General features: G+C 42.2%; 2 protein-coding genes across 2 annotated transcripts; one reads left to right on the forward strand and one right to left on the reverse strand.

The window, feature by feature from the left end:
- The first annotated feature begins 80 nt into the window (after positions 1 to 80).
- On the forward strand, positions 81 to 7,467 carry zbtb21 (zinc finger and BTB domain containing 21). Its single transcript, XM_005926790.3, has 2 exons — positions 81 to 208; positions 3,757 to 7,467. The coding sequence occupies exon 2, from the start codon at positions 3,759 to 3,761 to the stop codon at positions 6,822 to 6,824; it is 3,066 nt and encodes a 1,021-aa protein (XP_005926852.1). The 5' UTR covers positions 81 to 208; positions 3,757 to 3,758; the 3' UTR covers positions 6,825 to 7,467.
- Positions 7,468 to 8,504: 1,037 nt separating this feature from the next.
- Positions 8,505 to 12,705, reverse strand: atg101 (autophagy related 101). Its single transcript, XM_005926793.3, has 2 exons — positions 12,005 to 12,705; positions 8,505 to 11,927 (listed from the first exon to the last, which is right to left on the reverse strand). The coding sequence occupies exons 1-2, from the start codon at positions 12,254 to 12,256 to the stop codon at positions 11,523 to 11,525; spliced, it is 657 nt and encodes a 218-aa protein (XP_005926855.1). The 5' UTR covers positions 12,257 to 12,705; the 3' UTR covers positions 8,505 to 11,522.
- Between the last annotated feature and the right edge of the window lie 21 nt (positions 12,706 to 12,726).

Raw genomic sequence — 12,726 nt, forward strand, 5'->3', positions numbered from 1 at the left:
AGTCTTCCGTTTGCACCGCCCCTTGCTCTTTGACCAGCCTATCAGTGCACGGTGCACGTGACGAGCGCTCTCTGCGATGACCTCATCCCTGGTGTGGGATGACGTCAAATTCAAGATGGATGGAATCACGACCAGCGCGGAGAAATCTACACAACACTGAACAAAGTCCCGGCTACGTGGAGGAAAGACCGTATTCACGACGGGCAGGGTAAGTGTAGCCAGCCTAACGAAGTTACCGTTCAGTAACACGAGCAGGGAGGCGCAGACACAGTTGGTGAGAGCTGTTAAGGAGAAGCTTTTTCCTCCCTGACGTAACTCGGAGGGGGGATTGTGTCGCTGTAAAAACCTGACCAGCTACAACCTGTTTTGCAGCCAGCAGCAGCTCCAGTGTCAGGCCGGTGTGGAGCCGTTTTTGCTTTTTTGGTGGGAAAAAAAATAAAAGAACTAAACATAACAAAACCAAAAGCCCATGACTTCCACCGGGGATAGCGTTTACAACTGACTCCTTACACGCCAAAACGGCGTCTCTGCCCGCGCAGACTTTCATTTCTGGATTAGCGCGGTGCAGTCCATTGAAACGCGCTCAACTTTCCCCCTCTTTATTCGGTGTTAGCTGCTCGAGACCAGGCGTTGCACCCTCGGGTTTGTCTGAAGCTAAACAAAAAAGAAATGTACGAATGCGTTGTGAAGTGAAAGCAGCATATCAGTCGGAGAAGTTCTTTTAGAGCCACGTCTCATGGATGATCTAATGCCCGAAGCTTCACTCGGCTTCCTCTGGGAAAACATGACACGACCCAACATTCCCGTGTTTTTCCTAACACGGAGCACACATTTTCACCCAAAGTCCACGAGGCAATCTTTAGTTTTTTGATGAATGAATGGGGGTTCTGCCCATAAATATATTTAGCAAGTGTCAAAGTAGCCGACGTAAGTAACGCGACTTCCGGTTACAATTTCCAAAATAAACGCCGTGACGTCCAGGCAGCACCTTTTTCAGGAAAATGAAATGCATGCATATAATGCTTTGCAGTGCCTGTTTTTGACTATGTTAATCACACAACTATTGCTGTGCGTCAGATGGGGTTTGTTCTTGTAACAGTACAGTGCTGTTCAGTAGTATTATTGTTGTCTCACCACTGACCGATGCAGGTGCATCGATATTATGCAGTTTCTTACATGAATTCTACAAAATAAATTAGATTTATAAGAAAAATGATGAAAAACGCATCATAAAGCCCAAATTTAGTGCAAGAAAACTTTGTTCAAGTCAATACTTTATAACTTGGTGTGCTTTCTAAACTGTTTTAGTTTCGATTACAGCACAAGTAGACTTGATCATCACACAAAGGGTGACATGGAAGTAGTCAGCACAATGGTGTTTAAGCTCGGCTGTAAAGCATACAAATGCTAATGGATCCTGTGCCATGTTTGATGAATCTTTTAGCAGACAGTATAAACAGCAGGCTAGATTCATCAAATAAACCTGCCTCCTGAAATATCAAGAGTGCTTTTCTCTGATAGTTACATTTTACAACCATAGAAATAAATGTAGATGTTTAATGGTTTAGGTGAAGGTGGATCAAGGCAGACAATGCATTTCAACTTGTAGTTGAAACCTTTTAAACTTCCTGTAGTGCCCTGTGTGGTTGAGGGCAACTTGACAGAACTCCATTTTTCCTACCTTCAGACTGATAACATGATGTAATTTCCATAAATTCTGTGGAGAGTTCCTTTACACCATTTTATATTTTAAAAGGCTCAACTTTGACCTCTAGTGACCATCACAAACAACAGCAAGACAAAAAATGCACATGTAGTTGTAAACCCCGTTGTGTTAAACACGATGCCTAGTTTAACCAGTTGTTTCTTTACTTTTACAGCCGTCTGTAAGGCATCAATATTTATAGCTCATAATAAAACTGATAGGTCGTTTGGATAAATAAAATGTAAGCAAAATAAATCTTGTTACTGTATTTTAGACAACATAATCCTGTCTTGTGTTTTTATCAGATGAGCATCTGAAAAGTGAGAGCTATGCTGTTTTCAGTAATACAGAAAACAGATGAGCATAAAATCTTCACACATGATAAACTGGAGCTTTGCTATGTTTGGCATGTTTGCAGTTATTGGATTGCCAGTTTGCTTAATAATGAATAATGGCTGCAGCTGTAGTTCTCAGCAATTATTGTATTGTGTTACTACTTCCTTTGAACGGTTATGGTTGCAACGTAACGTGAACGATCACCAAAGGCTGCACTAAAACTTGGATTATTCGTGCATGCAACATGCTGATGTCAGCGTTGTTAATATGGAGATCTGGTGTAGTATATTAATCTTTTTGTCTCACCGTGAAGTCATGTTGTATATGAGCTCCTGAATAATATTCTAACGAGCTCAAACAAACAAGTGCTTATTGCTTATGTCCCCCCCCCCCCAAGGACTAATGCTTTAGAGTTTGAATCCGATCCGATGGAAACCAACGCTTTTTCCTAATTCATGTGACCCTGACCTTTGACTTATGACCTTGAAGCCCTACATACTAAAATAGTGTACTTTATTATCTTTACCCATACGATTGGAGCAGAACCAGCTGAAATCTTTAGCTTTTTTAAGCTGTAAAAACTTGAGATTTTAATATATATTCATGCAGTGTGTGATAGGGTGTTGTATTGGAAAAAAAGTGTGTTGTACAGCTTTCCCGATGCCCTTTCATGTGATATATTATGCTTGAAAGATTTCTTGAAGGTCAAAGTCAAATGTTTACCCAAACTAGCTGCTCATGTCCCCCAAGGTCTAGTATATTGTTGTGAAGTTTGAATACGATCCATATAAATCTCTGATTAATAAACAGATTTGACTGGTTTTCATATTTGGTGTGATCTTCACCTGATTTTCACCTAAATTAAATCAGCCGGAGCTTTTATGGGTGTCTACCATCAGACGAAATTTGCATAGGATATCTTGAAAACGGTGGATGCTAGACTGCTAATAGACAAACAAACAGAACTGATTACATAGTCGCTCGCTTTTGGGGAGAACAGACAAAAGGCTTCAAGAATACTGCCGTGTGTGTGTGTGTGTGTGTGTGTGTGTGTGTGTGTGTGTGTTGTGTGTGTTGTGTGTGTGTGTGTGTGTGTGTGTGTGCGCGCGCGCGCAGAAAATCCAGTGTCAACTTTGAAGTAGATTCGATGACGGAAGAATGTGAAGAACACGTACTGAGATTCCTTTATTCATTAGTGAAACAATGTATTTTTACTATTCAGAGCAGGGATGGGGGAACTCCAGGCCTCAGGGGCCGGTGTCCTGCAGGTTTTTGTCCCTGGTCCAAAACAGCTCATTTAAACGGCTAAACGACCTCCTCAACATGTCTTGAAGTTCTCCAGAGGCCTGCTAATGAACTAATCATTTAATTCAGGTGTGTTGACCCAGGGTGATGTCTAAAACCTGCAGGACTCTGGAGTTTCCCACCCCTGATACAGAGACTATGAATTTTTACTTGGTGTCATATTCAACTGATCACAGAGAACTGACAAGAACACCACACACAATTATAAATATAGTGCACAAAAGCCCATCAGCTTTTATTTAGTAGATGCTTATTCCTGTTCATGCATCCATGTCCAAAGAATTCTGAAACATCTAAAGTATGCAAATGTATCTAGATCAAGAGTATATGCATATATATGTTTATATGCCTACATTGTTTCAATAAAATGTAATCTTTTTATAATATAATCTTTTTTTCTTGTCTTTCAGCCATGGAGAGCCTAGTGCATTACAGTAACCCCTCCCACGCCCTGTCATTGCTGGGGGCTCTGAATGAGCAGCGACTGCGGGGACAAGCGTGTGATGTGGTCCTGGTTGTGGGAGACCAAAGGTACCAGGCCCATAAGAGTGTTCTGGCTGCCAGCAGTGAGTATTTCCAGTCCCTTTTCTCGCGGATGGACGCAGACTCGCTGACAGTTGTAAACCTGGACTTCTGTGAGCCGGACGCCTTTGAGATCGTTTTGAATTACATTTACTCCTCCTCACTCTTTGTGGACAAAGGCAGCCTGGCAGCCATTCAAGAGCTGGGATACAGCCTCGGAATCCCTTTCCTCACCAACATTGTGTCAACAAGGCCACATGCATCCTACTGTGTGTCTAGAAAAAGGCTTTCGTTCTCAGAGGGGGATGAGAATGATGTCCACACAAGGAGCGTCATTGTGCGTCGGGTCCGGAATGACACGGCCCATCCCTCTCGCTCGAGTTATCCGAGAAAAACATCTGAGAGATCGACATCTCCCCACTCTGCTCATGGGTCCACTCGGCCTCCCTCGGAACACAACTCGTACGAATCGGTCAGAAACTCTGAGCCCAGCAGGAAGTCCCCTGACCGGGGTGAAGCTTTGGAGAGGACGTATGCCTCCATATTGAAAGGGAATTCATCACACTTCACACCCGTGAGACCCCAGCTGACATCATCAGTGTCTTTCAGTGATGCTGAAGTGCAGCACATCAGGCTGCCGTCTGGCCCTGACCAGGACAATAAAGAGGAGAATGAGGAGCAGGAGTCCCGCTACAATACCAAAGTGCCCTTTCAGGGTCAGGCTAGTGAGCCAAGCCAGACCATTGACAGGAGTGGGCCACTTATAAAAAGCCTACTCAGGAGGTCATTATCCATGGACAGCCCCGTTCCAGTCTTCTCCCCCACGCTGGAGCTCAAGGAGCTGCAAAATCGAGACCAGTCAGTTGTACAGATGGCACTGAAGACGTCTGTGCCAGAAACCTCTGCCCACAACGGCGACTCAAAAAGAACGTCTCCTCTGGTTCTCAGGTCAAAGTATACCGGCAGGTATGATGGAGAAACTCAGGTAGAAGGAGAGGTGTGTGTGAAAGCTGAGCCCAGCAGTCCACTCGCTGACCCCATGGACATCGTACGCATCACAGTTGGTGATTCTTTGCCAGTCAGTCTCAAAGACTTTCAAACTAATTATGATCAAGATCCCAGGGAAGTCTTAAATCCTGTGGGGAAAAGAAGGGACAGGCCAGACAACAGACGGTACCCATTAAAGAAGAGCAAACTATTTAAAGAGCATGCTCTGTCAGTTAACGTGAATATGTCAAAAGCAGTACCTCAGCATGCCAGCGGCGACCCTAACGAGGACGGCGAGGAGTCACCTCAGAACAAGATTTTCAAATGCTGGAATTGTTTAAAGGTTTTCCGGTCAGGTGCTGGGCTTCATCGTCATGTAAATATGTATCACAATCCGGAAAAGCCGTATGCTTGCGACATCTGCCACAAGCGCTTTCATACCAACTTCAAAGTGTGGACGCACTGCCAAACGCAGCATGGTGTAGTACAAAACCCAGCGTCGTCCGCCAGCTCCTCTGTTCTTGATGAGAAATTTCAAAAGAAGCTAATAGATATTGTGAGAGAGAGAGAAATAAAGAAAGCTTTGCTTTGGAAGTTAAAGAGGAATAAGCAGGGTTTGCAGTCTCCTGCAATTACAAAAAAGAGGTCGAGGCCCAGCTACATATGCCCATACTGTGGCAAGACATTTGTGTTCCAGTCTCAGTACAGACAGCATTTAAGGACACATCCTGCTGAAAAAGCTGACCAGGACACAGCGAGGGAGAGCATCCTCTACCAGGAACAGGATGAGATCATTCAACAGAAGAACCCTGACACCGGTGTTTACTCCTGTAGACTTTGCAATATGAAGCTGTCATCGCTCCTGGAACAGGGTGACCACGAGAGAGGCTGTCGCCATGCAACCGTGTGCCCCTATTGTGGCCTCAGATTCTCAAGTCCAGTTGTCAAGAAAGACCACGAGGCACATTGTAAGTACAAGAAACTGACATGCCTGGAATGCATGCGCACCTTCAAATCCTCCTTCAGCATTTGGCGCCATCAGGTGGAGGTGCACAACCACAATATGATGACTGTTAAAGACCACATTCTCCTGAAGCAACAAGAGAACAATGAAGAGGAGTCTGAAATGCTCAAGGAGGAGCATTACAGTGATGAGCCTCTAACAAGCGAGAGCACAAGAGAGAACATCAGTTACAGTGATTCCTCAGGTCCACCTATGTATGACTCTGAAGACTCTTCCTCCTATGTGCCTGAAGACCTGAGCATGGGCCACCATGGCAAGCTGGTAGTGAAGGAAGAGCCGTTGGAGGAGGCTGTGAGTGAGCGGGACAACCCCGATGCTGCCAAAAGTGGCTCCGAAGAACCCGGTGTGTGGCCGTGCGAGAAATGCGGAAATCTTTTCAGCTCTCGCAAAGACTTGGAACGACACCAGGAGCTGCTATGCCACATCAAACCATTCATCTGTCACATCTGCAACAAAGCCTTCAGGACCAACTTCCGCCTTTGGAGCCACTTCCAGTCTCACATGTCGACTGCTAACGAACCCGGAGCCAAAGAGATCGACAGAAACCCCTCACCTCTGAGCCCTTCCCCTCCACTTACCCCTTCAGAACGTCCCTCCCCACAGGCCTCTGTGCTCATATCTACTCAGGCGGCACCGGTCCCTGCTGCTACTGCTGCTGCAACCGCAGGGACCGACGAGTCCAGCAGCCCAGATCCCTGCAGCTCATTGGTAAGCAAGACCAAGAGGCCCGAACTGGAACGGCAAACCAGCAGCCAAAGCCCCCTGTCAAGGTCAAACAGCATGGAGAATCCAGGCGGCCCTCAGGAATCGGACACACTCTTTTACCACGCACCGTCTCTCTCTGCCCTGACATTTAAGAGGCAGTACATGTGCAAACTCTGCCACAGGACCTTCAAGACGGCCTTCAGTCTGTGGAGCCACGAGCAGAGTCACAGTCACATGTAAGATTCAGATGGCCGATAGCAGTGAGTTTTTTTCTCGGGAGACAATACTTACTATAAGAATAAACACACCTCAGCCTACAAACAAAAGACTTTGAATGTATAGCTTATTCGCTTGCCTCCAATGTCATATATTGAAGTGGCCATGTTTATTTAGACGCGTAAACGTGAATGTGCAATCAAGTGCTAGATTCCTCTGTGAGAAGAGATGACTATAATTTTTTTTTCTTGCAAAATGATCTATATGAATTTATCTGTTTCAGACCTCTTTTGGTTGTCTAGTTGTATTTACCTATCTAGTCGTTTTAAGAGTTGCACCCCTCAATGTTTTCGACTGAAGGTAGAGAAAAAGGCGGGACAAGTGTTTACGTTGTTCTCTCCGAGTGTGGTGGAAAAAGTGCTTTAAAATTTTGGAGGCTGCGGTTCATTTAAAGACGAGAGCTTTTGCTTTTTGTACAAACATGTGATTGACATCCCTTAAGATATTATTGGTGGCCTCAACAATGTATTCAATATGCACTTTTTTGATTCTGGTAGGAAGATATAATCCTCAGCGATTACTCTGGATCAGTATGTTTCCCTGACCGAGTTTTTAGGCTGCAGGAGTAAAAGTGACAATAAAAAGCATCTATAACTTTTTTTTTTTTTAGCACTCATTTGTTCTTACGTTTGAGGCTCATATTGAATTCACATCAACTCATTTCATGGAAAAATTCAATGAGACAGTCTGTATAAGAAAGCTATACCACATACAGTCTTCATTCAGTACCAACAAACACAGTATCTTCCTAATGATTAGCCTGCTGTGAAACAATGCAATCAACTGGAAGATTACAGAAAAAATATTTATTTTCTGAAGTTAAATGACTAAAACGTCGCTAAATTATGTGGAAAAAGGTGCTCAGACCAGTGCACTAGTAGCCATGCAGGCTGTCGCTGAAAAACAGTGAGCTGGGTTGATCTCATAAAGTCCCAAATACGAGACATCCTTGCAGTATTTGGCTTATAATAATATTAAATATTTCCTGTGAGTAAGCTTTCAGAAGCTTTCACATCAAACGTTGTCACAGTGTCTCAATCGCTGAGTGCGGCACCAGTGTTGTGTAAATACACTGATAGAATTTTTTGCAATTGAACACATTGGACTATTAAGTGAGCTTTACAGCGCTTCGATGGCCTTATGCAACTTTACAAAACTATTTTGTTATTTTACGTGAAAGCACAACAGCTTCAGACCACTTATGACTCAGGCATTTCAAGGTGGCGACGTTAACGGGAGGGAAAGCAACGAGACAGCAAATCTTTATTCTACGAACGGTCACAGAGTGTTCCTGCTTCCTGAAGATTTCTTGGAAAAGTAATGATTGTGTTTTGATTGTATTCCGGTTGTTTTACAAATGTATTCTTGTACAAGTATATACTTCTGCTTCGGCTTGATAGTTTAGAACTTTGTCATAAATTATTATTGCTGTTTGGGAGCCTGACAGACAGAACTCCACATGGACTAATGGACTTTGTTTTCCACTAAATGATTAATGCAAGCTGCATTGTGATGTTAAATTCTTTGCGGAAATTCTGTATTGATAATAGTGCTCTTAATTTCTTGTGAGAAAGACTTTCTGAAAGTTTCACAGGAATGCTTATAGACTTGTGTACATGGAGGTGTTTGTATTCTTGATTTTTGTACCGATTTTGTTAGTAAACAAGAGTTTGATCTTTTTAGTATTCCTGTGCTCTCACTGCAATAATGAATATTTGTATCAACATTGGTTGCATCGCTGTTGCTTTTTGAGACTTGCAGCTGTTTTGTGTTTAGGTTTTTCTACAGTTTTGTGCTTCACTTCTGTAATAAAGAGTAACAATGGAGTATATATATATATTATATACATATATAAATGATCATTTGGTGTTGGATTTATGAACTTAACAACTTTGAGTGTTTCACGGTGGATCAAAAGATTTTGGGTTACATTTTCATTCGTGTTAGTCTAATTGGCCTTCATAAATTGGCTACATATTGCTGCTAGGTAGATTAAGTAATTAAATGGATAGAATAATGTGTAAAAAGGTGGATTCCAAATACTTGTGCTGTTGTCCAAATGCTTGTACATAATTTTTTACCTTTGTACACCTCCCCAGTGAATATCAAATCAAATGGCTGCAATGTGACTAATGCAGACTTTAATTTAAAGGTTTTAACAAAAGCATTAACTGATTTTGAATTATATGTAGCACTGCTTTAAAATTGTTTTCAAAATAATTAGACTGTTGACAAGCAGTTGATGACCAGGTAAGGCCTGTTCCCTCTTTATTCCATGGCTAAGCTGATCTGTGATGACCTTGCATTTAGTAGTTGTTAAGTGGAACTCTCACTGTTAGGACCAAGTGAAAGAGCATTAGGCTGACAAAACAATCAAACAAAAAGAAAACTTTCAGAAAGAGCAAAACTTTAGAGAAGGAATGCACTGTTCAGCTCAGCAACACCAAAAGGCCAAGAAGACTACTGAAGGGGTAATCACAGAGGTTTTGTTTTTCTCACTTTGGAAAAACTTCTTCACATCTAACCAAGTCTGGAAAACTCTTGAGAAGGTGTGCGTATCTTTGTCAAAGTACACTCAAGACTAGGAAGGCCGGATTAACTTTGTCAGAAAACATGCGAAAGTTCTTGCAGACTTCTAAAAAAAACAAAATAAAAAAAAATTCTTTGGACTCATGAGATTATCGTGGAGCAAAATGATGGGAATAGAAATATAATGGGAAGATGAAAAACAGCTCTTGATCTGAAACATACCACATAACCTGTCAAACATATGTTGTGGCAGGGGTATATATGGCTGCCAGTAGAACCACATCACTAGTGTTTATTGTGACTGCTGACAGACGTGTAGAGGGCTATATTCTCTGCTCAGATTCAGTCAAATGCTACAAAACTAGAGCACAAGTCGTTGTTTTGCCATTTGACAAGCCAAGAGTGGAAATGTTTGAGAAAACTCATAGGTATTGCAAATTACTTGTCTGCCAACTGGCTGACTGATTGATCCGCTCATCACTGCAGTACTTTCAGCATTACCAACGCAATGAAGTTGGGAATTCTGATATTTATTTACTGCACAAAACCTCAACTTAAAAGCAAGTAGGTGGCCCTTTCCTGATTTTAGTTTCTAACATATGTCGCATTTACAAGATTTTGAGATCATCAAACAATTTTGAATATTAGACAAAGACAGTCTGAGTAAATACAAAATGTATTTAAGTGATATTTGTAATGCTTTAAAAAAAAAGCTATCCAAACCTACCTGTCACTGTGTGAAAAAAATAATTGCTTCCTAAACTAATAACTGGTTGTGCCACCCTTGGTGGCAGGAACTGCAACCAAATGTTTGCCGTGACTTTTGATGAGTTCTTCACATCACTATGGAGGAATTTTTGACACTTCTTTGCAGAATTGTTTTATTTCAGCCACACTGGATTGGTTATGAGCATGAACAGCAAGATTTTTTATTTTTTTCAGACTTGTTGACGTTTTTTGGATCTTTTTCCAGCTTGATAACCCACTTGTGCTTAAGCTTGCAGAACACAAATTCATGGCAAGGTATCAAAGTCCTGAAGCACTAATGCAACCTCAGACCATCACACTACCACCATGTTTGACTGTTGGTGTGATGTTCTTTTTATGAAATACTGTGTTTGTTTTATGGAAGACGTAACGGATGCAAATCTTCCAGTGATTTCTAGATTGAACAGACCCGGGTGTGGACACTGAAGTTGAACTCACTTTTCCCAAAAATGTGGCTAATTACAGTTAATTGATTCAATATGAGGCAAGAAGGAGCAATTACTCTTTCACATGGGACCAGGTATGTTGATTTTTTCCCCTTAATAAATGAAATCATCATTTAAAAACTGAGGCCAAATACTTTCACAGTACTGTACAGGGATTCAGTGATTAATGCTTTTGAATATGTTCTACACCTTGTCCCCTCAAACTAGAGAGCAGATAATTATACCCAATGTACATGTTGACCTAATGTATTCACACACATGTTGTTTTCCTCTTGGCAAGCAGACTATCCTGAAAACAGAGGGATGTTTTTCAAAGTGCAGGCCGTGGTGGCAGTTTCTGGCTGGAAACAAGGGAGTGAACTTAGGAAGTGTTTGCTTTAATTTGGAAAAGTGGCAAACTGGAAATCCTGTCCTTCCCCATGTGGAAGGTCATACTCTCCATGAAACTGTGCAGAGAGGAAGTTTTCACACAGATGAGGAAATCTGTTCCCAAACTCTGCCAGATCTTTTGCATAAAACGTTTTACACTGATCCAGCGTGATAATATGGAAGCAATGTTTTGCGTCAAGAGCTGTGGCTGTAATTAAAGTAAACATTTATTGTTATTCAAAATTTACAGTAATGCACTGATGACATTATCAAGAAGAGAACATTTTAAGGAACCAAACTGATAAACACGGTTATTTGCTAGTGTGTATGAGAGAAAAGGGAAAGCTTGCACAAGCAAGAGATTGTTAAAATGAAGATTACATAATTCAGTCTCTTAAGGTACAAATGATACCAGAAGCACAACAAAGACATTAGAACACCATTATACTGACACTGCCTCATTGTTCCGCTGTATAGCTGACAAAACATAGAAAAGAAATGACAGCAGGACCATAAACATATGAAAGATCCACACCATAAATATTTTCTCTCACAATGCTAGTGTATCCTTAATCAGCCTTCTCATAGTGGTGCTAACAGAAGTGCCCAGTGAGTCAGTGATCTGGTATGTGATTTTGTAAAGGTATGGCTGAACATCTTTAAGAGTGGTGTCAAACACATTGTCCACTTCTGACTGGGTGGGCATCTTTGGCAGGTATTCGTGGCGATTTATGACCTCAACGACGTTGATCACCTTCTCACCCAGCTTCTCACCCACTTTCTCCCTGCAGATCTGTCTCTCCTGCTCATTGGCCAGGTTGACCACATTCACCTTGATGCTCCACACTTCCCAAGGAATGCACTCGTCAGAAAAAGGCCAGCGAGACTTCTTTTTCTGGTAGAACTCCAGGGAGATCTGTCCCATGCCGTCGCTGCCCGAGTTGCTCAAAGCATCCTGCAACAAAAGCACAGCTGAAAGTACAGGCCTCACAACACGAGAGTCAGAAATCACGCGTTAAAACAGACAATCACCTTGAATTCAGACACCGCTTTCCTGATCATCCTGTCCAGCTCCTCTGAGGACACCCTGACAAAGGTGAAATCTATGAAGTCACAGTCGATGTCCTGTGTGCCCACAGTGCCGATGGAGTAGGTGCCTTCCTTTTTGTAGTGAAATTTCCCGGTGCTCCGGTGCAGCAAAATTGTGTGCAGCAAAGCTAACATAGCTTCTTCAACCTGTCTCGCCTCCACAGTTACTTCAAGAACTTCCGAGCGACAATTCATCGCGAATGTCTAGTTACGTCTGTTAACGAAGAGCAGGAGTCGAGTTCAGCGACGATAGCTACTGTATAGCAGCTAGACCACGGTAGATGACGAAGGTATACTGTTTACATTCACAAATCGGCGTGAAATATCTAATCCAGTGTGTTATTGTATATTAAAATACAAAACTGGGTTTTAATCGATAATACGCAACCTCCACATAACAGTCGTGCTCACTGAGCGTTGATACATTGTAGCAAACGCAAGATAGCTAATTGTTTACTACTACAAACAGATTAAGAATAAGACAGGAAGTGGTGGACAACAGGACGAGCTACGGGAAGTCGTGTAGTTCAAAATACCAGCTCGGATTTGTTTTCCGTTGATTTCGACTTAAACATGGACTAATCTAATCGTGTAATAGCTTAATGCTAATAAAAACAATATCCTAAAAGCCCAGTTGCATCTTCAGCATGGAAAAAAGCTTTAGT

This window comes from Haplochromis burtoni, unplaced genomic scaffold (genome assembly GCF_018398535.1).
Source record: "Haplochromis burtoni strain Fernald_Lab_line unplaced genomic scaffold, NCSU_Asbu1 Contig_24, whole genome shotgun sequence".
NCBI lineage: Eukaryota > Metazoa > Chordata > Actinopteri > Cichliformes > Cichlidae > Haplochromis > Haplochromis burtoni.